The 25,060-nt window shown below is 41.9% G+C and overlaps 1 protein-coding gene across 4 annotated transcripts; it reads left to right on the top strand.

Annotated features, from left to right (window-relative positions):
• Nucleotides 1-1,257: 1,257 nt before the first annotated feature.
• Nucleotides 1,258-19,992, top strand: LOC111234466 (CXXC-type zinc finger protein 5-like). Of its 4 annotated transcripts, none has more exons than XM_022762581.1 (4): nt 1,258-1,350; nt 1,476-1,533; nt 9,981-10,992; nt 19,839-19,992. In XM_022762581.1, the coding sequence occupies exons 3-4, from the start codon at nt 10,198-10,200 to the stop codon at nt 19,878-19,880; spliced, it is 837 nt and encodes a 278-aa protein (XP_022618302.1). In that variant the 5' UTR covers nt 1,258-1,350; nt 1,476-1,533; nt 9,981-10,197; the 3' UTR covers nt 19,881-19,992. The 4 variants fall into 4 exon arrangements, with proteins under 4 accessions (XP_022618302.1, XP_022618299.1, XP_022618300.1 ...); XM_022762578.1 differs by having other exon boundaries at nt 19,836-19,992; XM_022762580.1 differs by having other exon boundaries at nt 1,264-1,325; nt 19,836-19,992.
• The last annotated feature ends 5,068 nt before the right edge of the window (nt 19,993-25,060 follow it).

Here is a 25,060-nt window from a genome sequence, read left to right as displayed (position 1 = left end):
ATGTCTTATTGGTGAGATAATCTTCAGAAGTTTCCAGTTCAGTGTCATCTTGGAACAAGTGCAAGAACTTAGAAACAAGTGAACTGGGCTTGTATACCATTCACAGATTTATTTTAAGATATTTTTTATTTTTATTAGCCATTAAACATTTAACTCAATAGTCACTCAATAAAACATAAAAGAACTTGTTTGGGTGAAGATCTTAACTCTTTAGGCGTTTGGGACACAAATTGCGTAATTACGCATTTGGTGTCTTTTTGACTTTAGTATTTACTCAGTAAGTGTCATGTTTATGAGAGCCAGAGCATATTTGTTTGCAGGGAGGTTGTTTGGCAACTGGCGGAGTTAGTAGAACACCCCCTCCTCTCTCTCTCTCTCTCTCTCTCTCTCTTTCCCTTTCTCTCTCTCTCTTCAGCTGCCGCGATATTTTCCAGCTCTGGAGCCTCAACCGCACAGCTCGATCGATTCGCATTGATTGTCCCTGACGAGCTGCTCCACTTTCTAGCCAATGTCAGCCAGTCTGCGATCGGGAAGGAGAGAAATGAAGGAAAATCTCTGCCGCCCTGGCGGTGTCATTTCCACACACTTGGGTTGGCCGCCTGCCAGCAGACAGGGCAGTCGAAAGAGGTGGAGTGGACTCTGGGGCTGAGGGAGAGGAGGAGGAGGAGCAGGGAGGGATGAGGCTGATTTCTGTCAGCCTTGCTTGGTGGATAACCTCTGATCCCTGCATCCCTCTTGACAAAAAAGTCACTCCTTAAAACTAGAAAACACAGTATTTACAATATTGACACTTGAAGAATATTTTCTTTGGGAATATTATATTTTGACCTATAATTATAAAACAAAAAGATCACCGCTCATCCAGGCACTTTTCCATCTTCAAACAATCTGCATGAGAAATAAAAATAAACGTTTAGCTATATTCTGGTCATATTACATTATCACCATTAGAGCTACTGCATTATTAAAGACAGCTCATTTAGGCAGAGTACAGCCAGTCTTCTCTCAGGCCACAGCTTTATTTTGAAACGACCCCCCTCTCTCTCTCCCTCCCTCTCTCTCTCTCTCTCTCTCTCTCTCTCTCTCTCTCTCTCTCTCTCTCCAGCTGTCCTGAAACCACACTCAACCCCGCGGCCCTCTCGCGGTTTATTACGGCCTCAGCTGAAGCGCGCGCGCGCCGCAGAAAAATCCACTTCGGTTTTTCCGCGAAGCTCCAAAAATCTATGAAATGTGTTTGCATGTTCCTCTCTGCAAGCGGGGATGTAGAGGTGGGATTGCAAGGACCGAGAAAGCTGGGGGAACCCACGCGTTCAGCCTCTGAGAAAGTACGCTTTTCCAAAATAACTGACGGTGAATATTTTTTTTCTTTTCACATTTGTCATTAACAGACAGACACTCTGTAGGATTGTGTTCTCGGAGAATAAGCTTTTTTTTCCCTGCCCTTTCTTTTTTTTTGTCACCATTCTGCACGGCAGGCTGAGAGACGGACCGCTCGGACTGTGGAAGCCCTCCCCTCTACTCGGATCTGCTTTGGTAGGTGCGAATAAAATGGGCCCGTGTTTGCAAATATGCAGATACATGGAAGAGGAGGGAGGAGGGGTTGGATGTGGGGCGGGTGGGGGGGGGGGATCATACTTTGTTGAAGTCTGCTGAAAGTTGGCATGTCATCTTCTTATAGGATCAAGTTATAGCAGGGTGAACAGAGGCTCTTCTGTACATCTGCAGACCATAGGCTGTGCTGGTACCGCAGAAAGGCTACCGTGCTCATAGATCACTGAGTCCAGACAAAAGCAGGCTATTTTGATCTACTTGAAATGAAAATAAAAAATAGTGCTTCACCTATAAAGACGGTGATTGGCTGGGAAATGGTGCTTCGGCGCTGTGCTGGGATGAAGGAGATATTTTTACAAGCTGTTCTCAGTTTTTTTTTCAAGAACAATCTTCATTTTTCTCTATTTTATAAGTCGCCGCCAGCGCTGATACTGATCGGCTCAATGCTGAACCAAAAGACCGGTGCTTCATTGTGAATCAGCTGTTAGTAATGCGCACTAAACTTGACGCTGCCGGTTAATGAAAGAAAAGATCAACGCGCATTAGAGTCGGATCATGCTTACATTTGACAACAGACTCTCTCCGGTCGTCACCCAGTAGTCTATAATTGAAACTTTTATTTAATCCGCTGTCGTCCTGAAATCTGGTAAATAGATATCACAGTTTCCCACTCGCCTAAAGAGAGGTGAAGAATTAATTGGCTTTTTAGTATTTTAAAAATTATTCCAAATGTCATATTCGTCTTGTTTTCCTCAACCTCTCTCTCGCTCTCTTATTTGTCTCCGGGCAACATTGAAAGTTTACAGGTAGCTTTTACCGTGCTACCCGGAGATTTACACCCCCCACCCCCCTGCAACCGCCACCAGTATCGCTGCTCCAAGTGCTCCATATGTTTGCGAATAATTTGAAGTCACAGTGGTTGTTTTCCTCCTCTAACTTTTTTTTGTGTATATAGCCTAATTAGGGAGAATAAGACGCAGCAGGTTATGGACAGTGGATGAAGCTTTGAGTCTAATTATTGTCACCACGCTTTTTAACTTCCTCTGCGTTTGTGCGTCTGCGCGTGTGTGCCTGATTGTGTGTGTGTGTGTGTGTGTGTGTGTGTGTGTTTGTGCGCGCGCGCGCGCGCGGTAGTCGACAGGAGGTGGGAGGAATAGAGAATGTGTTGCTCACCGTAGACAAGCACCGAGTCCGCAGACAGCGCGTCTGCAGACTGGAGGACGCTGCATTTACATCGAGCATCGCCCTGAACTAATGCATGAAGTCTTCCCGCCTCTCCAGAGGTGTCGTCAGCTGCTCCAGAGTTGATGGCCGACCGAAATGCCTCATAACCCTGCAGGAAATTAGATGATATTTTTCCCACCTTCTCTAAAGAGATGGCCGTGATTACCTGGCACCTGCGCATGCAGTGACGTCAGTGAAGGAAACTTATTCAAGAGTTTGAGCTCGTGATTCACACATGGACACATGCACCTGACAGTTTAAGCTGTGTGATTTCAATTAGCGCGACAATAATTGGTTTATTCAATTAAAAATGTAAATAATTCAGGATTTGTTTAAATTTTTGTTCTGAAAAACAGAACCCCAGAATCCCAGAACAATGGGACATATAAATACACACTGACCCTAAATGCTTTCCTCTATTCCTCCATCACCTATTGATCAAACTTGTCAACAACTGAACTAGCCAACCATTCATCCATCAGTCAGTGGTAACAGTATTGTAGACTGACATGCATCTGTCTTGTATGAGAGCTGGTATAAAATCGGGCACCTGAGGAGAGAAATCATTTTTAAAAGATGTGTATTCAGGGGAACTGTTAAAGTTTTGAACAGTTAGACACTTAGAGCTGCATTTGAGTATTACATGAGCTGCTCATGCTCATACAAGTATCATAGTACTAACAACATTCACCCAGTAGCACTGTGGCTGTTACGAGGAACTCTTCATTTTTAGGGCTGTGAAACTACAATCTATTAAAGGACTAACTCATTCACCAATGATTTAAGCTTTAAAGTTGTTGTAAACGTTCCACACAATCGAAGACCTCTGCTTCGTTTGCGTAGCCTGCACCAGGTTTTGTCAGTGGTTTATGTACTGAACCTCTGACATATTCATCTGTGGTTTTGAATGGTTTTACAATGTTTTGACACTCTGTGTAGGTGTTATGACCAGCTTTGCTTCAGGTGTACGCAGTACGTACAGCAGTACTGACCATAAAAAGACAATTTGCCATTTCACCAAGGGTTATATACCAGACTATGTCTTGGCCAGGACCAGTAACTTCCTGGAGTCTCTGCCAGTTGCCTGGCAGCTGGTCCTCAAGAAATAGTTTAGCACTTGACCCTTGTTAAATGGTGAATTGTTTTTGGGTTTTTTTGTACATATTAAACAAACAGGATAAAACATGTTAATAAGTGAGCTTCAGAGATGCTGGTCGGTGGATCTTGTTACTTTTGGACAGAGCCAGGCTAGCTGTTTGCTCCTGTTTTTAGCCTTGAGTGGTATCATTATCATCTAACTCTTGGTAAGAAAGCAAATAAACATATTGCTGAACTTTCCCTTTGAGTCTTTGTCTCAGGTCAATCATACTGAGCTGCAAGTTTCATGCAAATTATTCGATTTAATCAATCTACACAAGCCTATTTTCAACTATTTTCAGTCAGCATGGTCAAGTGGCAAAAAGGCAGACAGCAAAAACAGAATTTTTCTTAATGGATCAATACAGTATTCTGCAGAGCAGAAACATCTGTACACCACATTTCATCTGAACGCTGTATTTCACACTCAAATGACAATGTGACACTGCATTTCGTGAGGCTGTTTGCACAAAATTTGGTATATGTGCTCAATGGCACAGCAGCCACAGTATTCATGAACCCAGACTCAGTTGTAAGCTAATAGTTGATTAATCAAAATTAAACCTCACACACAAATTAGTATCTACATATCAGCTTATGCAACATTTTGTCATCCACATTCTTCTAATTGAAACTCTAAAGTTCAGATGAGCTTCTGTTGACAAAGTGTCCACAAAGTCACTGAGCTGACATCAGCTGATTCACCCAAACAGGGTCCAATTCATGTCAAGACTTCCTGTAAGTGTCTTGAACTCAACGAACAGCAACATTTATAATTACATTAAAAGCGTTGTGTTATACCTCGTCAGGCTAGTCGATATTCTGGCAGCTGTGCTGATTGATTTATTGATCATTAAAACTGGAGTGATTCTCCACCATTCAGATTTACTTTCTTTAAAATGTAAAAAAAAAAAAAAAACGAAAACAACAACAACAACAAAACAGATTCAGTTTTGTCAGTAATGATGATCAGCCATTAAAGAAGCAGTTTAAAAAGTCATAACTCATACACAGTCCCGCTGTAGTTTTGGCCACTAATTATTTTGTTCACCTCAGGCCTCTCTGACCACACCTGTGCTCTACAATCTCCAGCTGAGCTCATTGGTTGATCTGAAAAAGGCTAGATGTTGGACCGTATTGATCACTGGGACCCTCTATATCCAGATCTTTGTCTCCGTCTGCTAATCCTGTGCAGCAGGTTTTGTGCTGATTCATTAACAAGAAACAAGAAAGACTGATATTTACACCTATTTATTTTGAGACAGCATGAGGTGCAAGAAATGTCTTACATGTTGTAATATGTAAAAACTAATTACAGGCCAATTCAGAGAAATCTGAGGTTGCAAGGCTTTAATTTGAACCACAGCATTAAAGCTATAATATGTAACTTTTCTCCTTTTATGTATCTTAAAAACGACTAGACCTTTGTTAAGTATTTTTTGAGTTGTGTGCTTACATGTAACATGTAACAGTCTATTTCATTTGGTCGCCACATGTGTCAGCGTTGTGGTTGCGTGCAGTGTTGTGCATGAACGCGTTCAATGAACGAATCAGTTTACGAATGATGATTGCGAACGTGAGCGGCGTTCACTCCAGCTCACGTTTTACGACAGTTTTTTAGCTCACGTTTTTTTTCGACAGTTTTACGGCATGACGTCTCCATAGACATGGCAAAGCTTGGCTGGTGCTAGCGGTACAGACGGTACAGAAGCAGCTACAACTGTTGAAGCCAGTTAGTTTGATTAACAAACAAGTGAAGACTCAGACGGATTATATTTGTATACGGATTTTAAATGCAAGTCATGTCATTTCTGTGATTCTTCAGTGGTGTACAATAATTCATTTAGTTTGGAAGTGGCAATGATTTGGGGCTGGTGATGGATGGGTAGAAGGAGGTTGAAAAAGAATATTGGCCTATTTATTTAAAAAAAAAAACTGAACAAATGAACGTGAACTAGTTCATTTTCATCTGTATGAACTGAACTTTGAACTAGTTCTTTTTAAGTGTGAACTGGCACAACACTGGTTGCCTGTCAGAAGCGGTGAAAACTGACTTTGGTAGACCTTGGTTGTTTTCAACTATGTAATTTAACTGGACGAAGGATTTTAGTCATTGGACGTCTGGATCTTAAGTTATCAGTGAAACAAGCCAAACAAATGTTACGCATCTCAGCTGCCAGCTTCTCCAGGATGTCCTGTGTCCCCCAAACAGCATCAGTGTTCAGTGACTTTAAACAGGAAACTTTTCAGTGTTTCTACTGGTTTTAAACTCCTGGCCCGTTGCTTATGGAGAGGAGGACACCTCTGCTGATAATTTGACTGTTGGTAAAAAACCTCCTGAATGTCTGGATCGTAAGTTTTCAGAGAAACAATCAAAACAAAGAGAAGCTACATACTGTGCGTTTAAGCTTTGAGTAAACATGCTTAAAGGACAAAACAGCTCCAATTATCTGGTTTCAGCTGTATGGCACAGTTGTAGTTTAGTAGACAGTTCACATAAGGACATATACCTCTTCTGTAAATGATGTGGCGAAGGATGCTGGAGGGAGGTGATTAGCCAGAGACTATATGCCATGCTCAGGGCTGAGGGAAAGAGTGTGACTGATAGGTCAGTGGGATGGACAGCATATGCTGAGGAAGGTGAGTATGGAACCAGTAGACCAAAGCAGCAAAGCAACAATGGTGTGGTGCACCAGTTTTGGCTTCAGTCTGAGCACAACCTGTAAACATGTAAAACACGAATATGGATACAGAACAAAACTGGTTTCCATAACAGTCTCTTCTTTTTGAAGTGTCTGTCAGGAAACAAAATGTTGAAGATACATAAACAATTCAAATCATTCAATTCAGTTCTGTATTGCAGCTGTTGGCCTTTATAATACCTATTGTTTATCTGTTTATTTTTCCATAATAGTATAGATTTACATCACTGTAGTCTACAGTGTGTTGAAAAGTCCCTTAATCACTGAAGCATTATAGCTCAAAGTCGTGCTTGTCACACTGATGTGTTCACTAACAATACAAACACAACTTGCAGTTACCTAAAAATCCCAGTCATTTGTCAAATGATTTATTTTTTTTATTGCTGAAACAAAGAGAGAGAGAGAGAGAGAGAGAGAGGGAGGGAGTGTTTGTGTCACTGCATTATCGTCATACAGTAGGTGTTGCTGGGATTGACGCAAAGCAAGTCAGAAGTACCCATGAAAAGCATCGTGTCACATCCACACTGTCGGGATTGAAAGCACAGCAGCTGATATACATGTCATTTTCATTTGAAAGACTTGCCTTTTTTCTTCTTTTTTTTTTTAAAACCCAGAGGTTTCAGCAGCAGGTCAGCTGCTGGCTGATGGGACAACAGTGTCCTGGCTGAATTATTATGTTACAGCTGATCAGTGATATTTTTGAAAGCGTCCACGAGCCGTGATTGCCAACTTTGTCGCTTTGTGGCCGACTTGAGAACTCATTTATTCTAGCTATTGATAATGTGCCAGTTCATTAATTATGTGGAATACTCAAGTCTTTTAGCACATTTACTGTATTTAGATCATTGATGAAGCAGTTGGATCAGAGCTGGATATTCTCCCAGGCCACGATTAATCAGGAAATAGTGCTGTTGTACAAGTAGCTACCCAGATTTACTTTTGTTAATGCACAGCTGCCATAGAGTTCAATTTAGAGCTCACTGAAAAAGCACCTTAACAACATTAAAGTATTCATAACTGACCACTAAATACATCATTTTCAGCTGTAATATTACATAAAAGCACACAAATCCCCTTGTATCCCTCAGATGATTTGCGGTGCTGTTTTGCATTCAGCCACAACTGAGCAGAGATGCAGTTAGAGTTGAGATGCTTTTGGGAAACTGGACCCTGGTCAGTGCTGTAGTGGGAGAAACTGAAACTATGGGGCTGAGGGGCTGCGGAGCTGGCTCTGGTTCACTGGCGCCACATCCCCCTGAGCTGGTGAGAATGTGGGGGCTGTGCTCTTGCCTTTGAAGCTTTACCTCCCACTAATTCTGGCCTTCCAATTTCCACACACTGCACAGACACCCCCCCCCCCCCCCCCCCCCCCTCTCCATCCTCTTCCCCTCCCTTTCCCTTTGTTTCCCTTATAAGGACTGGCCCGGCCATTTCCTCAGCTTTTCTGTGGGAGGTGGTATGCTTGTTTGTGAACATGGACAGGTCAGGAGAATAGCAGCATAGTTTTTTTTTTTTCATAGATGAGCAGTCACAGGAATCTTACGCTAAAAGCCTGTGGATGCATGCATCTCTGTCCAGTGGGGAGTCTCCCACTACTAGCCTAGTGAACCCTCTTCATGAGTCTCACCACTCCATTTAATCTACCATTTCACCAAAATATATTGTGCTAGACGTTTGGTGTTCAAAACTAATTGTGTGGAAAATAATTGATTGACACAGTCAAATAACAGCAAGCAAAAGAAATCAAAAGTTAATCAAAGAAAATGAACTTCCGTGGTTCTGTTTCTGGGCTTTTGGGAGGATGTTGAGCAGCTTCCCTGGTTGTTGGGTGAGATAGTCAAATAAGGGACAGATGTTTGTTTTCTCACATTTTGTATCACAAGGTTAGACACTCAGATCAATGACCAAATGACCATGTAAGTGGTAGTAATGCAACATAGTGACTAAACTGCAGTACACTGTATAAATACAGTTTATTTAGACAGTAAAGCATTCATATCAGTCTCAAAAACGAGCTCTACAGGTTATGTAAAGGGACATTATTACAGATATATGATACTGATACAACAGATCAATCGGTCATTGATCATTTCAGTGCATGTAGTAACGATCATACGTGCACAGCGTTGTTGAATGTCACAGCACAGATTCAGTGACTTTCCTGTTTGATTATGAAATGCTGCACATAGAGACACTTGTTTGTATGTAGGAGTTTTTGAGCTTAAAGTGCAAAATATGCATATACCTGTAGCTCGAGAAAAGTCCTAACAGAGTCTTTTAGGTAAGAATATAAAATTAATTTCAAATGCTACAGTGCTCTTTAGTTACAATGCCTTATAGTTTGTAATTTATTTAGTTTACCAAAGCAATTTCTGTCCCCAATACAACTTAATTAATTAGATTTTTTTTTTTTTTTTATGCTGATAATTTCTTTTCTTTGCTAACCAATCAGAGAAACACCAGGGGAGCAGGTGTTGATTTACCGGTCAGGAGTCTGTGAAGTTTGATTTCTAGATTGATGTGTTAAAAGATGAAGTAGAGAGGCAATTAAAGGTTTTGATTTTCTGAGGTTGAATTTTAATTTGTTATCAGCATATCTTGATCAGTGGTTTTTTTGGGCTATAAATGAAAACACTGGGTGACCCCAGTCAAAGAATTAATTTTGAAAAACTCATTTCATTAGGCTATGGGCGTCACTAACTGAAACTTACTGAAAAATAATTTTCATCTCAGTGTTTAATTCAACTGTTTGCGTTGTGAACATGACTAAACATCATTTGACGGACAACGTGAGACGTGTCACTCCTGGTAATGAATCTATATAGAGCAAACCTGTAGCTTCCCCTCAGCTTTATAGTGAGTTGCAGCTCATCGTTTGCGGTCTTTTGACGTGCAACCAACCGCCCCCCTGTGTTGCTTTACTCACCATTCTCATAGCGCTGTTGTCAGCCGCAAAAGGCAGCTGTTTTCAAAAACAAGCTCTAAAAACCCACTGTACGCTACCTGCTCAGCACCAAACAGCCCGACAGTAATAGTTAGCAACTAGCTAGTGAACATAGTGGAGCATCTAAGAGCTGAGGAGCTCAAAACTGGACTTACATTCATCAGGTGGACTGAAACGTGTGTAAATGTGAAGATGTGTGAATAGTTCAACATGTCAATCTTGTGCTCACATCTTGTTTCTGCTGTTCAAAGAAAATCAGATGTGATACTATGATTTAGTTCTTCTTGTATTTACCTAAGTTGACCCACAAACCCGACAGAAAAATGGCAAACGTTTCTCTTGAGTGTTTCAGTGTTTTGGTGAAGTGATCACTAATGAGTAATTTACACACGTCTCTTCTCTCTCTTGTGTAACGTTTCCAGACGGCCCATGGAAGAACGTGGATGAGGGCTGAGCTGTAGTGCGGGCAGAAGGCTCCGGGGCCTGTCTGTTGTCGGCTGGTTGATTGGTCCATTGAGGTGAGGCACCACTCTCACCGGGGCACAGAACGGGCCGAGAAAAGGTCTTTGCTCCCCCTCCTCGCTCACCCCTGCCCCCTTTCCACCCTCACCCCCAACCCAGGCACGTACGCTCTGGACCATGTCTACCGGGCTGTCGGAGGGGGGCCGGACAGAGGACCTGGAGCGGAGCAGCTGCAAACAGGACTCTCCTGTTACAGAGCGCAGGAACCGCAGTGGCATCATCAGTGAGCCCCTCAGTAAGAGCCTTAAGAACTCCCGTACCCTCTCCCAGTATACAGCAGTCTCCTCTGCCACCACCAATGGACACACGGACAATAGTGAGAGTAAGAGCCACTCGGCCAAGCCTCAGCCACCCCCGCAGCCCCAGCCCACTGTCTCCGCACTGACAGCAGCCAAGTTGGACCGAACCCTAGAACAGGTTCTGGAGGGACAGAATGGCCTGCTGCACTTTGCCCAGGCAGCAGCACTGTTAAAGCGGGCCGGTATGGAGCACATGCTCCTGCCTGGGGGCATGGGAGTGGGAGTTGGCGGTGGAGATGGAAGCTCGGGGGCTAGCGACTTGGAGGGTACGTCTGTCACGGACGCCGTAGGTGGTCCTGTTGACTTCCCATATGGAGTAGGGGGTGGCTTCCCCTTCAACCCGGGGCTTTTCATCATGACGCCGGCTGGAGTGTTTCTGGCAGACAGTGCACTACACATGGCCAGCCTGGCCGAGTACCCGGCGCAGAGTGAGCTGGCCTCTGCCATCAACTCCGGTAAAAAGAAGCGAAAACGTTGCGGCATGTGCCCACCTTGCCGACGGCGGATTAACTGCGAGCAATGCAGCAGCTGCCGGAATCGCAAAACAGGCCACCAGATCTGCAAGTTTCGCAAATGTGAGGAACTGAAGAAGAAGCCCTCTGCTGCTCTGGAGGTAAGAGGGTGGTGGTTATGATGTGCCTTTGCTTTGTGGGCCATTCTTCAGGGTTCTCCAATAATAAGTTTAAAGGGTTTTGAGCCAAAGGGTCACTACAAAGCTTCAACGTATTTACAAAAACCAACAACATTTGGGTGCGTTCGCCATTACACCTAGTGAAAAAAAAAAACAGACAAATAAGCCACAAGTTTGTCACCATGGGATCTAAAATCTGGAGGAACTGGAGAATTGTTTTAAAATAACTGCAGAGATCTGCAAACCTCACAAACCAATTTCAGCTTCACATCTGAAAGCACAAAGGTCTTTTGTTTCATACCTAAATGTCATTCTCCTTTAAGGGAAGTAGTACAAGGGGGGCTTTTCGGTGGGCTGAGGGCTCCACAAGCAGGGAAATGACAGGTGGTGAGGAGTGCGGTGGATATGTGCAGGGTAAGCATGCACCATGGGGTCTCTTTAATCTGTCCACCATAGCCACGCCATCACCCTGCCCACATCTTTCAATCTGAAGAGTAATTCTCTGGCCAAAACACAAGATTGTTTGTGTTTTTCAAATTCCCTTCAGTGGAGCATTTGCACATCCTCCTTCTGTTGACTTGTGCATATGCTGATTGTACAGAAATGTAAAAAAAAAAAAAAAAAAAAAAATGTGTATGTGGATACAGGGTGGCAGTAATTGAGAATATGTGTACAGTATGTTTGTGCGTAAGTATACATGCGTGGGTATGTTTGTGTATGTTTGTGCATGTAACAAGGCCCATCTGGCCACAGAGCTGTCATCTGGAGCACCAGGTGTCAGTGCGGCACATGCACCCGCCCCCCCCTTTCGCTGCCTTTTGCTGTCCTTCTCTCCAGTGACACTCCTGCTCATCTAAATGGCCCTCCAAACTTCCTGTCTGTTACCTCCGTCACACTCAGTGGCCTAACTAACCCCGACTGTGGTGACAGAACGACCAATCATGAAATCAATTTCAGCAGATGTTCCATCTCAAAGGAAATAAACTTTTGTGATCAATGGATAATAGTGTCACTTTGGCATTACATAATAAATTGATAGATATGTAACACAGTGTGAACATGAACCAGTGGAGAGGTCTCTGGTCTAATTGACACAAACTGGATCTGTGCTTCAAACTGCTAATGGCTTTACTTCTTTCTCTTTCTGATGGTGATTGAGGGTGACAGCTTGGACTCTTGTTTGTAGGCTGAAAGGTTGGTTGTTCAATCTCCATGTGCTGACGGTGGCCATCCACACTGAACTACTCCTTAAAGGGACAGTTTTGTTATTGGACAAACAAAGTGATGAAAGCCTCTCTCAACTTCAACTCGTGGAGATTTATAGCGTGGCTTGGGTTAGATAATCCAGCAAAATGAAGCTCATATCCGGTTTTTATTGAGTAGCAATGCAGGCGCAGGCTGATGTGAAATGTCTGTGTACCGCACAACAGTAATTGAATATACAGGACTTGAAGGTTGCTCTTGGCAGCAGTTATTATCGTAGAGCAGAAACAATTACCCCAGTAATTGATTAGCTGATTGACAGAAAAATAATTGGCCAATGTTTTGATAATTGATTAATTGTCTCAGTAATTTTTCAAGCAGGAATTGTGAATAAATGGCAAATATTCTCTGATTCCAGAATCTCAAACAAGAGGATTTCTTGCTTGTCTTCGTCATATTTGTGAAGTTGTGAAGAACATTTTTTGACATTTTTTTAATGCTTCATGAAATAAACAATACATTTTAAAAGAATAATGGATAGATTGATCAATAATGAAAGTAATTGTTAGTTTCAGTCCAGACGAATGGAAATCAGTGACTGGCTCAAACATAGAGAAGTACAGATCTATAACACTTTAAAATCATGTGCTAACATTTGGAAAAATTGTGGGCAACAATCAAAAGTGTACGAGGTGTAGAGCAGTAAATGAGCCACAACGTTTAAAAAGTGTTTGACAGTGTGACTGAACAAACCCGACTTTCTGGTTGTGTGTTGAGGATCAGACCGATGTGTCTGGATATCGGCGTGCTGTTTTCCAGTGTTGTTGTGTTCAGCTGCAAATTGATGAGAGGCTTCATTTGTCGCTGTTGATGATTCACCAAAATGGTGAGATGTGTCAGCTTGCGATGTAGGTGGTACGCCTCGACGTCTGTAACAAAAAGGAATTTAATTTTAATTTATGATTTGCAACTGATGTTGGCATAGCCAGTTAGCCTAATACCAGACGTTCACACCATTGATGCCAAACCCAAGGGGGCTTGAATATTCATGAATGTTGATATAGGTCATCATGTTGCTTGTAACGTCACAGTCTGCTGATGAAAGAAACTCCAGGGTACCATAAACCTGCCAAGCCTCCAAGTACCAAGTATAATAGCAGTCTGATTATTGACTTTAGTAATTGTATGGGCTGTAATTACCTTGCACACAGTTTTTACTCCTGACATTTGAGAAGCTCTACTACTCACTAATTTATTTAATGTGTCTGTCAAGCAATTTCCTCTTTTTCAGAGCAGAAATGAGAAGGCAAATCTCTGCTTACAGCTAATTTTCACATTTACAGTTTAGTATAACAATATTAGGGTAATGAGTATTTTTAAAGGATCATATCAGTGTTTTGAAAAAAGGCTGCAGCTGTAGTATGGGCTACGCTTCTCTACTACATCGTTCCTGACGGTGTCTACACAACATCAGTGTAGCTGTCAAAAGCAAACAGTGTGGAAAACCCGCTTTTAGACTGAAACATTGCCTGAACTGCTTCATCAGACATCAGCATAAACATGAATTTTATTATTTTCCACTGGGTAGAAAGGTGGATTGTTACAGTGAAGCTGGCCCATGCAATAAATAGAAATTGGGTGTGAATACATTTGTGGTTAGGCTCTCATCAATTGCCAAAGCAGCAGGTGTATTGTAGGCATTAAATAGATGAAATACCAACAGTGATGCGGTGCCTTTCTCAGATGTCTGAAAGTTTCTGTCAGTGCCACAGATGTACTGAAGGTCACGAGATAGCGATGGGAAAGGCAAGAAACATTCATGTCAAAGCGTGCAACTTCGCACACATGATGAACCAAACCTCAACCTCAGTCACCTGACGACCTACTGCAAGAAATAAAATCTTTGTGACAAAATGATCCTTTATAATATTCCTCTGATGTCGCCTTGTAAACCGAATGGTCTTACTCATGTTCCTCACGGTATATTTTGGATATCTTTGATAGAGTTGATTTTGAAACTGTAAAGTTTGTACATCAAGCAGCTAATCGTGAATACATTGCAACACAACTGACAAATGCACCTGAAGAGTGAGTGGGCTTTAACTCAAAATGAGACCAGTATTCTCATTCAATCAAGAATCCATCGAAAACGTCTGCAACCTGTTACTTCTTTGCTCCAAATTGATTTGCTACAGTAGCACAGTATCAGCCTTTTCCCCCCTGTACAGAGCTCTGACGGTAGTACAGCATTTTCAATTTTGCCTGTTTTTTCTTTTATATTTTGATATTTGTCCTCATGCACTCATACATTTCCTATTAGCAGTCTAGTAGTTGTCTCAAATGGCTTTGTTATTAAGTCAACAGCTCTTGTTCAGGTGCAGGTGGCAGGTGATTAGATCAGAGAATACAGCCTGGGCTGCGCCGTCGTCGAGCGCGATGTCATCACTACAAGCTTAAATGTCAGAGGATGAGATTCATGGAGGATGTGCTGTGTCAGGAGGGAAAGTGGGGAGCGGAGAGTCAGCAGTAAATCCCAAATGTCAATATTGAGTAGATGATGTAAGATTGTCAATTACAGTGTATAGTTTTACTGCCTTTAAACTAGGGCTCTGTAAGAGAAATTCCTGCTCCCCATCAACGACTTTAATGCATATTCAGGGTGACTTGGGCAGCACCTGTGCCAGAAGAGAAGATCCTCCTGGCTTTCTGAGTCCACAGTGAACTGCAGAGAGCCTCAGCTGTAGCTCAAACAGCCCCTGAGTGTCACATTCCCCTTCAATCAAAGGCAGGGCGGCACATCCCCGTCTGCTGTGGCTGTTGCACTCAGTGTGCAGTCTCTAAAGGGGCATGACGTCTTATTTAACATGTGTCTTGCGGTCAGTTCGTCAGATGGTTGTGACTGCTTTCTGGCACGTCTACGTGTGCGCGCACATGTGAGTAAAGAGACTGGAAGAAATATCTTAGCTTTGCTTTTTCTTTTTTTTTTCTTTCTTTTTTTTTTTTTTTACTGCGTTTGCATCGCAGGGTTACGCTTGTGTGTTTGTAGAAGCCTGTGAGCGTATACGGGTTGGTACACAAGTGCAGTCCAGCAGCAGTGTGCTTATTTTAAGGGTGTTGACGGTTTCCATTGAAAGCTCATGGCAGCTCAAAGAGGAGCGTAAAATTGGCAAGTGAGGGGGAGTTAGCATGCTGAGGCCTTTGCCACCTCATAGCTCACTGGCTGAAGATGTCTGGATTTATTCTGGGAATGCTACATTTGAGAGAAATAAGTGGGAAGGCAGTTCCTTTCTGCTCTGTGTCTGAATACCCTCCAGTGGTGTCAGTCTCAGCAATGCTGTTCAACACAGAGCGACAGAAGGAGAGTCAGGATTAGGAAGTTGTAGTGTACCTTGTTTTTACTTGTATGTCACTGTATTACATTCAGGGTGTACTGTATATGTGGGTGGGCGATATCTGAAAATATTATAAGACAGGAGCGGAGTTTTCTTTTTTTTTTTTTTTTTTTATCTTTGTCTTCTTATAGAATATTATATTTTGCAATGAAATTCCCTGGTTGTGTCAAAGACTGTGCGTCTTTGTCATCAGACAGGGCTAACACCTGAACATACTTGGGGGCCACTTTGCCAGTATCATACATTGATATGGGAGCTGCGTATTCCCTCATGGTCTTTCCTGCCTCCCAGACACCGTACACCAGACAGTCAGGACAGAGGAGACTCATGCAAACTGACAGGCATGCAGACTGACACTGAGACACATGGATGTGCGGGCAAGTTGCTGGGCAGACAGAGGGACAAGTTGGAGTGGACAGAGGAGGCTAAGGAAGACAGAAGGGAAAAGGAAAGCAGTAGGGCAGCCAAGGTGTCATATTGTGGATATCTGGATGAAGCAAACAGCCCTTTCCTCAAAGAAAGACAGTGGTATTATTTGCAAAACAAGATCAGGTTGTAGTCATCAGAGTGTGCACAGATTTTGTCATTTGCACGTCAAAAGAACAGTTTTTCAGTGAATGCATTTCAACATGTAAATGCAGTCATTTAAATGCCAAAAATCATTATACAAAAGCTTGACATTTTTTTTTTGCCTAATTAGCCCAACTTGATGAGTGTTAAGTGTTAGCTTGAAAGATTTGGAGAAATAGCTTTAGGATTTATCACCGCTCAAACATTTCCAGCATCCTCTCTGGCGTATTGACAACTAGAGCTGCAACAAGAAAATGAATCTGCAGCTGTTTACATAATCGACTAATCGTCATTTGTTTATAAGCAAAAACACCATACTGCCTTTGCCACATATTACAGTAAGTGGAATAACTGAAGACATCACATCACGTCACTGTAGCCTCTGAGAAATTGTGAATGTTACTCTTTCACTATTATTTCAAGTGGCTGATCAATTACAAAAAAAAATAATCTGCAGATTAATCGATAAAATAAATAATTGTTAATTGCATCTTGTGACATGTGTAATTAACTAATACAGGTCTAATGGGTTGAATAATGGGCTCCTGCCGTGGCTTTGAGTTTCATGTGTTGGTCCAGTAAGAGAAACCGCATCATTGTATTTACATATCAGCCATAACTGACACAGGAGGAGAGAGCAGGCTCAGGAAAATGCTTCACCCCTTCAGCCAGACAAAGAGTGAGTGTTTATGCCAACTAGAGGTCACTGCTGTTTTGATTCGGTTATTTTAAAGGGTTTCTTTTCTGCTTCTTTGAACAGAAGACAGTGTTACAGCCCACATACAATATGTGGATGTGGAGAAGCTTTGCGTACATTGTGTCAGTTTGTGTTTTGTTTTTTTTTTCTTGTGGGTGTCCATAAGGGAATCCTCACAATTGTGGATGATAAAGCCATGAAAACAATAAGCAGACTGCTCATTGGTGCCCAGGGGCGAAAAACCGAATTCATGATGGCTTAAACTGGCTAACAGGAATTTGCATGAGTAACACCTAACAGCATGCACGGTACTCTGAAAGGCCATTAGAAATGATGGTGGAGTCAAGTCATTGAAGAAGTAGTTAGTCTGAAAAATAAAGGCTGTTTCCGTTTTCTACTTTGTCGGTGTGTGACACAAAAACTGTTTGTGCTATGCTAAGACAAATGCTGTGCTTTCCTTGTTTGTAAAAAAAAATCCATCGATTATAGTGATTGGCCACTTCACACCCACAGATCCAATCTGTTTGAACCTCTGCAATCAGTGTTGGTGACGGAAGGGTCTTTCTGTTTCTGAGCGGTTGCCATTTTTCCATTGATTGCACATGTTTGATAATGAGGAAAAAACAGCATTTACAGTTCAACCGAGGGACATGTTGATTTTCTTCCCACGCATTACGTCATGGTCAGTCCGGCATTCGCTTTTGACATCTGTGGCATCGCCAGATGTTGCTGTCCTCTGACTGTCTTAACAGCTGAGTGCTGCTACAGAAAGGTCATCACAGAGATGGATGAGGGGCTAACTATACTTAACACACAGACCATGAAATAATGTGGCAATATGCTGCTGTTGACCTCCAGGGTTGAGATTCGTACTAATATTCATTTCAGCCAAAAAAGAATCTCCTAAACATGTGCGACATCCTGTGCATTCCCATGAAAGCTTCAGAAACATTAAGTGAAGTGAAAAAAAACAAACAAAAACATGAGCAGCTTTATAAACACATTCAGTCAAAACCTGCATCCATCAAAAAGCATTTACTACTTCTTTGAGAAAGTGATATGAAGTTGAGAGGCTGATGGGAACCGGCACACGCACATGTAGGAAACAAAACAGCACTGTGTTATTCAGTGTCTCTGCTGTCAGATTATTCCTGATTGAGTCAATTTAACAAATAAAGCACAGTGTGGGTTATATTTGGCTGAGATCACCAGAGTAATTACCTTGTTTGAAGTCTTTTTACCCGAGCAAAAATGTTTCATTTTTGTCAGCAGGAGTTAACTTTCAAAATCAAAGTAAATGAAACCTGGGGAGCACGAACCCCGCTGTCACTCAGTTTCATGTCCAGATATGAACAATAGCATTCAAAAGAACACTGTACTGCTGATTCAAGGGTAGAGGAATGGTTTAAGTGAGCCTGAAAAGTAATTAGGGCTGGTATTGTTTTTGAACAAACTTCTCTGGACTAATGGGCCATTTGCCTCTCAGTTGCCTTTGTTGAAAACTCATAATTTCACTGCAGCTGTGCAAGAGAGCTGCACAACAAGACACACACAAAGTCTGATTATGTTCGAGCTACAAATGTTTTTTTTTTTCATCAGAATTTTGGGCAGAGTTTCCACTATTTCTTCCCTTTACTGTATATGGGAATGTCAGCGATGTATGACACATGCAGTGCACCTTTCCTTTTCAGTAAGATAGGTGTGATTGTGTGCATGGGTGTGTGTATTTGTGTTTGCGCTCACAGTATGCATGATTCCTTATTAAACCTTCTGCTGTCTGGTGGATGGTGATGGAAAAGTGAATCTGAATCCATCGTGTATGAGAATTTTAGTTTAACAGTCTCACTGTTTGGTGTGATTTCGGGGGTGTTTTGTGAGTGTCGGTTAATGTGCCACTGTGTGTGGAGGTGTGTGACTGTACTTGAATACATATTGGTTCGGTGTGAGAGTGTGTGTGGGTGCATAAATGTTTGCCGAGCTCCTCCTGCCTCGCTCCAGGCAGAGCTGGCTAACGGAAGAATCCGTGCTGCAGAATGGAGTTGCAGAGGACGCCAGCCGTGCAGCTCCGTGCAGCTCCAGGGACCCGAGTGGCTCCCTATCTCCTGACTGGCAGGCCGATGCCGAGCCCTGCAGCTGCATGCATGTGTGCCACTCCTGCTCAGCGCAATCAGACACACAGATAACACACAGTGCGAGAGGGGTGGGGGACGGAAAACGGCATCATCATTGATGATGGTGTGGGAGAGCAGCGCTGTGGTGGTGGTTAAATAATAAATGTGGCATATCGGGTTTTGTGTGAAGCCAGGACTGAAGCCTGTTCCTGTGGTGGTGCTGGGGGGAGAGGGGGGCAGCTGATGGACCAGACGATGTAGGATGTAGAGATTTCACACATATTACTCATCCAGGGATAAAGAGTGGAATAGAGCTGGTGCTGAATTGATTTACTGTTTAATCAATTCGTTGATCAACATTAATCATTTAAGTCTATTATCAGCGAAGAATGCCAAACATTCACTGGTTCTGAGTTTCTAACTTGAAGATTTTCTGCCTTTGTCTGTTGTATAACAATGCAAATTGAATATCTTTGTGTTTTGACGCTTGGCTTGGACAATACAAGCTCTTTGGGTTCTGATAACTTCTAGTTTTTCTTTTTTTTTCCACATTCCATATTTTAAGAATTCACAAACAAAGAACAATAGATAGATTAATCAATAATGACAACAATCATTAGTTTCAGCCCTAAACTGAAGAAACGACAGCAGAGTAAGATTACGTATGCCTCTCTGTCAAGGTGTGAAAAAACCGTAGCTTCTCAGTGAAATAGTATTTTTTGGGATTATATTTGCAAACACTGTAAAAAATGTGCCGGTTTTCATTAACAACTCCAACCCCCTCTCCTCTCCTCTCCTCTCCCCCTCCTCCTCTCCTCCTCCCCCTCCCTCCTTGTCTTCTGTTTCTCCAAGAAGGTGATGCTTCCTACAGGAGCGGCGTTCCGGTGGTTCCAGTAGGACTCCTCCTCCACTCCCTACCCAAAGCTCTGCCATCAAGTGCAATGCCAACTCCTGGATTGTCTCCGGAACAGACACTGGCTAATAAACAAACAAGCAACAAATAAAATTATAGGAAAAAAAAAAAATAACAAAAAAAAACAAACAAACAAAACAAAAACAAAAAACAAAACAAAACAAAAACGAAGCAGAAAAAAAAAAAATCAATCGGGTAATGGATGCACCTACTTATTCCTTGAACCAAAAATGAAGCGTAAAGAAAAGCATCTATGGCAACTTTCATTCCCTTTTCTATGTTTCCATTTTGGTACCTTTTGTCCTTTTTCCAGCAGGTTTTTTTTTCTGTTGCTTAAACATGGAACTGTTCATTACCAGAAACAGAAATGACGGACTGAGTGTGGACAATCAACTAATTTCTGTGTTTGGTGTTAATGTTGTTCATGTGTGGAAAGATACAGTACTTGTGTAGAGAATGTAAATTTACAGCTATATTTTAAAACTAGTGGCTAATGGCAAACATTATTGTAATTCTTCACCATTACGTTACTTAAACCCTTGTCTGTTTCATTCATTGATTTCATGATTCATTTCGTTGAGCGGTTTTCCGACAGATCAGTGGTAAAGGCAAAGAAAATGTTTTTAAAATTGTGACGCTGTTGATGTCAGACTGAAATGAAACTGAAAAAGTCATGTTAGATCTCCAGAGACTCTTCACTGGGTTGAAGACGCTGTTTGCCAGAGCCGTCACTACTGTAATCTCCTCAATCAGCCCTCCTCTGCATTTCCAAACTTTTCCTTTAGTGAAACTGGCAGCCTTATGTTACTGTGGCCCTACTGAGCATGTGCCAATACTGCTCAGGGCAATAGCACTAAGAGACAGCACTTGCTCTGAGTCAACCCTACTGAACGCACTGAGACAAGATTACATTTTTTTTTTTTTTTATTTGTTTGTTTATTTGTTATATTTTGTCATGATTTTGTTATGTTGCTGGGTAGCTACAGCTTTTAAAAATAACCAATCTTTGTATTCGTTTAGAAAATTGGACTGGTTTTGTGAATAAAAAGGAATGCATGTATTCGTGTCAAAATTTACAGTTCTGATGTTTGTCTACTTGTCTATTTGCATGTTTTGTTTTTTTTTTTGTTTGTTTTTTTAAAAACAGCTGGTTTGGCAAAAAAGAAATATTGAGTATAAATTTTCCATAAATTGGTGAAACTGTTTCTTTTTCTTTTATAATTGGATGTTATAAAAAAAAAATGAACAAATTCTGAAAGATTCTGACAGGAGAAGAACTCATTAAAAGTAAATCAGGCGGTGGTGTGCATCACCGTGATGTCCTTGGTTTGACTGAGATATTTATCTCACTGCCTATGTAATAACTTCCTATACAGTGGAATGACTGATGCAGCCTTGCTTTGCTAAAATGTAACCAAAATTATTTAAAAGATGTCTTGAGTAAGAACAATTTTGATTGCAGTGTTTCTTCAAAATGCATGAAACCTCCTGAAAAATCCTCCTAAATGTCTTTTTTTTTTTTTTTTTTTTCCTCAACGATTTTTGCTCTTCTCCGAGATCTTTGTGACATTCACCCTACTCCATGACATTTACAGCCTGAAAACACAAGCAGGAAATCATTCACAGTCATGGATTACTAATGGGACATTTTGTGGTCAGAGCTATAAAGCTTATCGTAAAGAAGCCTGGATAAAGTGTGTGTGTGTGTTTAGGGCTGAGTGTGTTATACATACAGTGAGTAGAAGGGAAGTGAAGTTTGGATAAAGACTTGGATAAGTGGAAGCAGCGCTGGTTTAAAAACCTTTCCAAAAATGTGGTCAGTCTCACATGGGTCTTAATGTAATTACTGATTCTAATGCCTCAGGTCTTTGACACTAGAATGAATTTCCATTTCCTGCAAAGTGATGATTTTCAGTGATTTTTTTTTTTTTTTTTTTTTCAGCTCCATAGTCACTCTTTCATATCCAGGTTGGGAAGTAGATGCAGATTTCTGCCGCAGCCGTAGTACTGAGTGTTTTTAATTAGTGAATATCCACAGTGGAAGGCCCAGTATGGTGGGCTTGTGTACGAGCTCGTGATCAGCTTGGCGAGCGGAGGGTTGGAGAGTGTAGCTATATTCCCAGCTTCCCCCCCGGTGACAGTGCTGGGCTAGTGCCATCGCCATGGCGATGTGGGGAGTGTGTGCGTGAGTGAGTGAGTGAGTGAGTGTGTGTGTGTGTGTGAGTGTGTCTGTGTGTGTGTGTCTGGGGGGGGCGGCTGAGGCCTTTCATTATTAATGTGCACCGCGGCGTCCTTACCTCCTCTGAGCCCGCACAGCTCACTGCCTGACCTGCCATCCAAGGGAGAGGGAGTGGGGAGGGGGGACTGAGGAGGCAGAGATAAAGAAAGAGAAGTGAGCCAGAGAGAAAGAAAGAGACAGCACCACTAGCATACAGTGTGGAAGCATATGACTGTGGAGTAGAAATTCATTCATGGACTTTTATTTTACGTTTACACCTGAAACAATAAAAAAATTAGACGACATGTCATCAGATTAAGATTTTCAGTTTGAGCGAGGAGGTTTTTGGGTGTGGTTGAAGGTGAGCGTTGCTCCTGCCCGCTGAGGTGTAGCAGCCCGGGAGCGGAGGAGGTCAGGTGGTAGTGGTGGTTGCGGCCGTCTCCGTGCAGTGGGGTGTACGCCTTGGTGAGCAGGCCTGTCACACTGGGAAAATCCTGGAATCTTATCACTGCCTCACAGACACTGAGCCGCACTGATCTACTCACCCTCGTTGCCAGCAGACATGCCCTTCCCCCATCCAAATGCCCCTGCACAGGCTGGCCCCTTCGCAGCTCAGTTGCCACCTTCTTCGAACGGGGAGATAGCAGCAACTGATGCAGTCCACTTTGTTGAGGAGGGAGGAATGCTGCTTGTAATATGTGACTAACAGGAAGAAAAACAAGTGAGTATACAGGCCAGGGTGGTGAAGAGTCAGCTGCAGTGACCCTTGTTTTACTGGCTGACCAAGTCAGAGGGAGGAACATAACGTGGGGAATGTGAATATCAAAGACTTATATTTTCTTAAGCGTAATGTTACCAAACATATTGCTATAGGAGTTTTAGATCCACTGATTGAAACACTGACCTCTGTGTCATGTGTGGGACATAATGCCCCATGAGGATGAACATAATCTGATAGGTTTGGATATTGTGGGAATTTAAAATTGTATGAGTAATTGCGTAATAGCTATCTAGGGATGTTACATTTATTTCTGTGTAATGCAGGAAAGTGGATGAAAAAAGTTTGTCTCATCAGGTTGCACATAGTTTCTGTTTGTGTCTCGCCACATGTTCCACAAAGAAGTTGCAACAGCAAATACAAATGTCACATACAGTATAATGACAGTGTTTAAATTTGTGTTTTCCAGCTTACATTTTGTAAACAGATTTTGGACTAAATTTGTTTTTCTGGCAAAAATGTTTTCATTGTAAAATACTCCAGATGATTATAGAGAAAAAGAGAGTGGTGTCAGTTTGTAATCTTTCCTGTTTGGGACATTTTGCATTAGATAATGAATCCGTAATTCAGCATTGAAAACTTTTGTATAACAGCGTAAATACCCCTGGAGTACAGTGTTTCATTATTGTGAAGAAAGATACAGGTGATATCTATCAAAATGTGCTGTGCTCTGTTGGTGTGAACACAGGCTGAAACACTGAACCATAGAAATCAGCGCAGCCAATACCCCTGAGTATTGATCACTTGAAATTCATGCACTCTCTATTCAGTTGATTTGATCACCGAGCATAAAAAAACGCGGAAGAACTGTGATGACGCGGATGAATTCAAGTTTGAGTTTTACCCACATGCTGCTTCATGCACAAACCTGCTATCAACAACACCTGTAGTGATAATAAAGTTAGATAAAATAAACCGATACTAGAAAGGAGGCTGTCACCCAACTGTGGCTTCAGTGCTACTTAGATGCCTTTATGTTTTCCTGTGCTCTATCTCACAAATCCTGTTTTGTTGTTGCAGGATTATTTGGAAGAGAAGCCTATCCCCCTTCCACTACACTTACCAGACTTCTATTAAAGCTCAGAAACACCAGACATACAGACATGATGGATGCTGGGCCACTCACAGTATTAATGGTGTGTTATGAGAAAGCTGGCAACTAAAGAAACTGCAGCAGGTTTTTTTTTACCATGTGACAGATGTTATAACAGGGTTTTTTTTTTTTTTTTTTTTCACGACGCCTGGCAACAACAACATGTATTTTCTCTATTTATTGAAACTGTGCATAGTACAAATAAGGTTCGTATTTTTTTCTATATATTCAATTCAGTTCAATTCAATTTTATTTGTATAGTGCCAAATCATAGTAGACATTATCTCACGGCACTTTACAATGCTTACTTTATCATAGAGAGACACCAAGCAGTTCCCACAAAGAGCAGCCACATGGCGACAAACAGAGATACCTGCAGAGCGAGGACAGAGAGAGAGAGACACAGAGAGGAGAAGCACAAACTATGGGGGAAAAAAAAACAAGTTAGTCAATATAGTTAGTGACATGAAGTAGTCTGATATAAATGGAGAGATAGAGACATATGGAGACATAAATATCTCAATGTCTCAGTAGGGTACGTTTTTGAGCAGAGTCTCACTAACTTTAACAAACCAACCTTGTTGTGTGAGGTCATTTATTTAAAACACATTTTCTTGTATTAAAGACGCACATGACATTTGATTTCATGAGACTAAACATGACTTTACCTCTGAGATTAGGGCTCATACTGAGGTAAACGTGCTAAATAGCAAAGGATAGATCTCACTTTGGGTATGAATGAATAAAATGTTTACTCTTCCAGCCACCGCCACCACGGCCCACCCACCCACACACCCACCTCTCCACACACATGTATTTTTGGCTGAGACGAAACTACTTTAAGTACGCTTTTAGTATATTACTACACGTGTTGAAATCACTCATTTATGACAAATCACACAAAACTATCACCTGCGCAAAAATCTACTGTCCTCATCTTTCAAATAGTAGCATGTAGCTGACACATACTGTCGGTAACGTGTAAAGACTTACAGCACCAACTGCTGCTGTGTAGCTGAATAATATAAAAGTCAAACATCATGTCTAAATGCTGCCTTAATGAATACAGAATCCA

The sequence above is a fragment of the Seriola dumerili genome, unplaced genomic scaffold (assembly GCF_002260705.1).
Source record: "Seriola dumerili isolate Sdu_G_001 unplaced genomic scaffold, Sdu_1.0 BDQW01000449.1, whole genome shotgun sequence".
NCBI classification, from domain to species: Eukaryota; Metazoa; Chordata; class Actinopteri; order Carangiformes; family Carangidae; genus Seriola; species Seriola dumerili.
This window is presented reverse-complemented; position numbering and strand designations above follow the sequence as displayed.

Bases quoted from the DNA above. Each gene is read 5' to 3' on its own strand.
- LOC111234466 (XM_022762578.1), top strand. From the start codon at position 10,198: ATGTCTACCGGGCTGTCGGAGGGGGGCCGGACAGAGGACCTGGAGCGG. The intron at 10,993-19,835 runs GTAAGAGGGTGG...TGTTTCTCCAAG, and splicing joins AGCCCTCTGCTGCTCTGGAG to AAGGTGATGCTTCCTACAGG.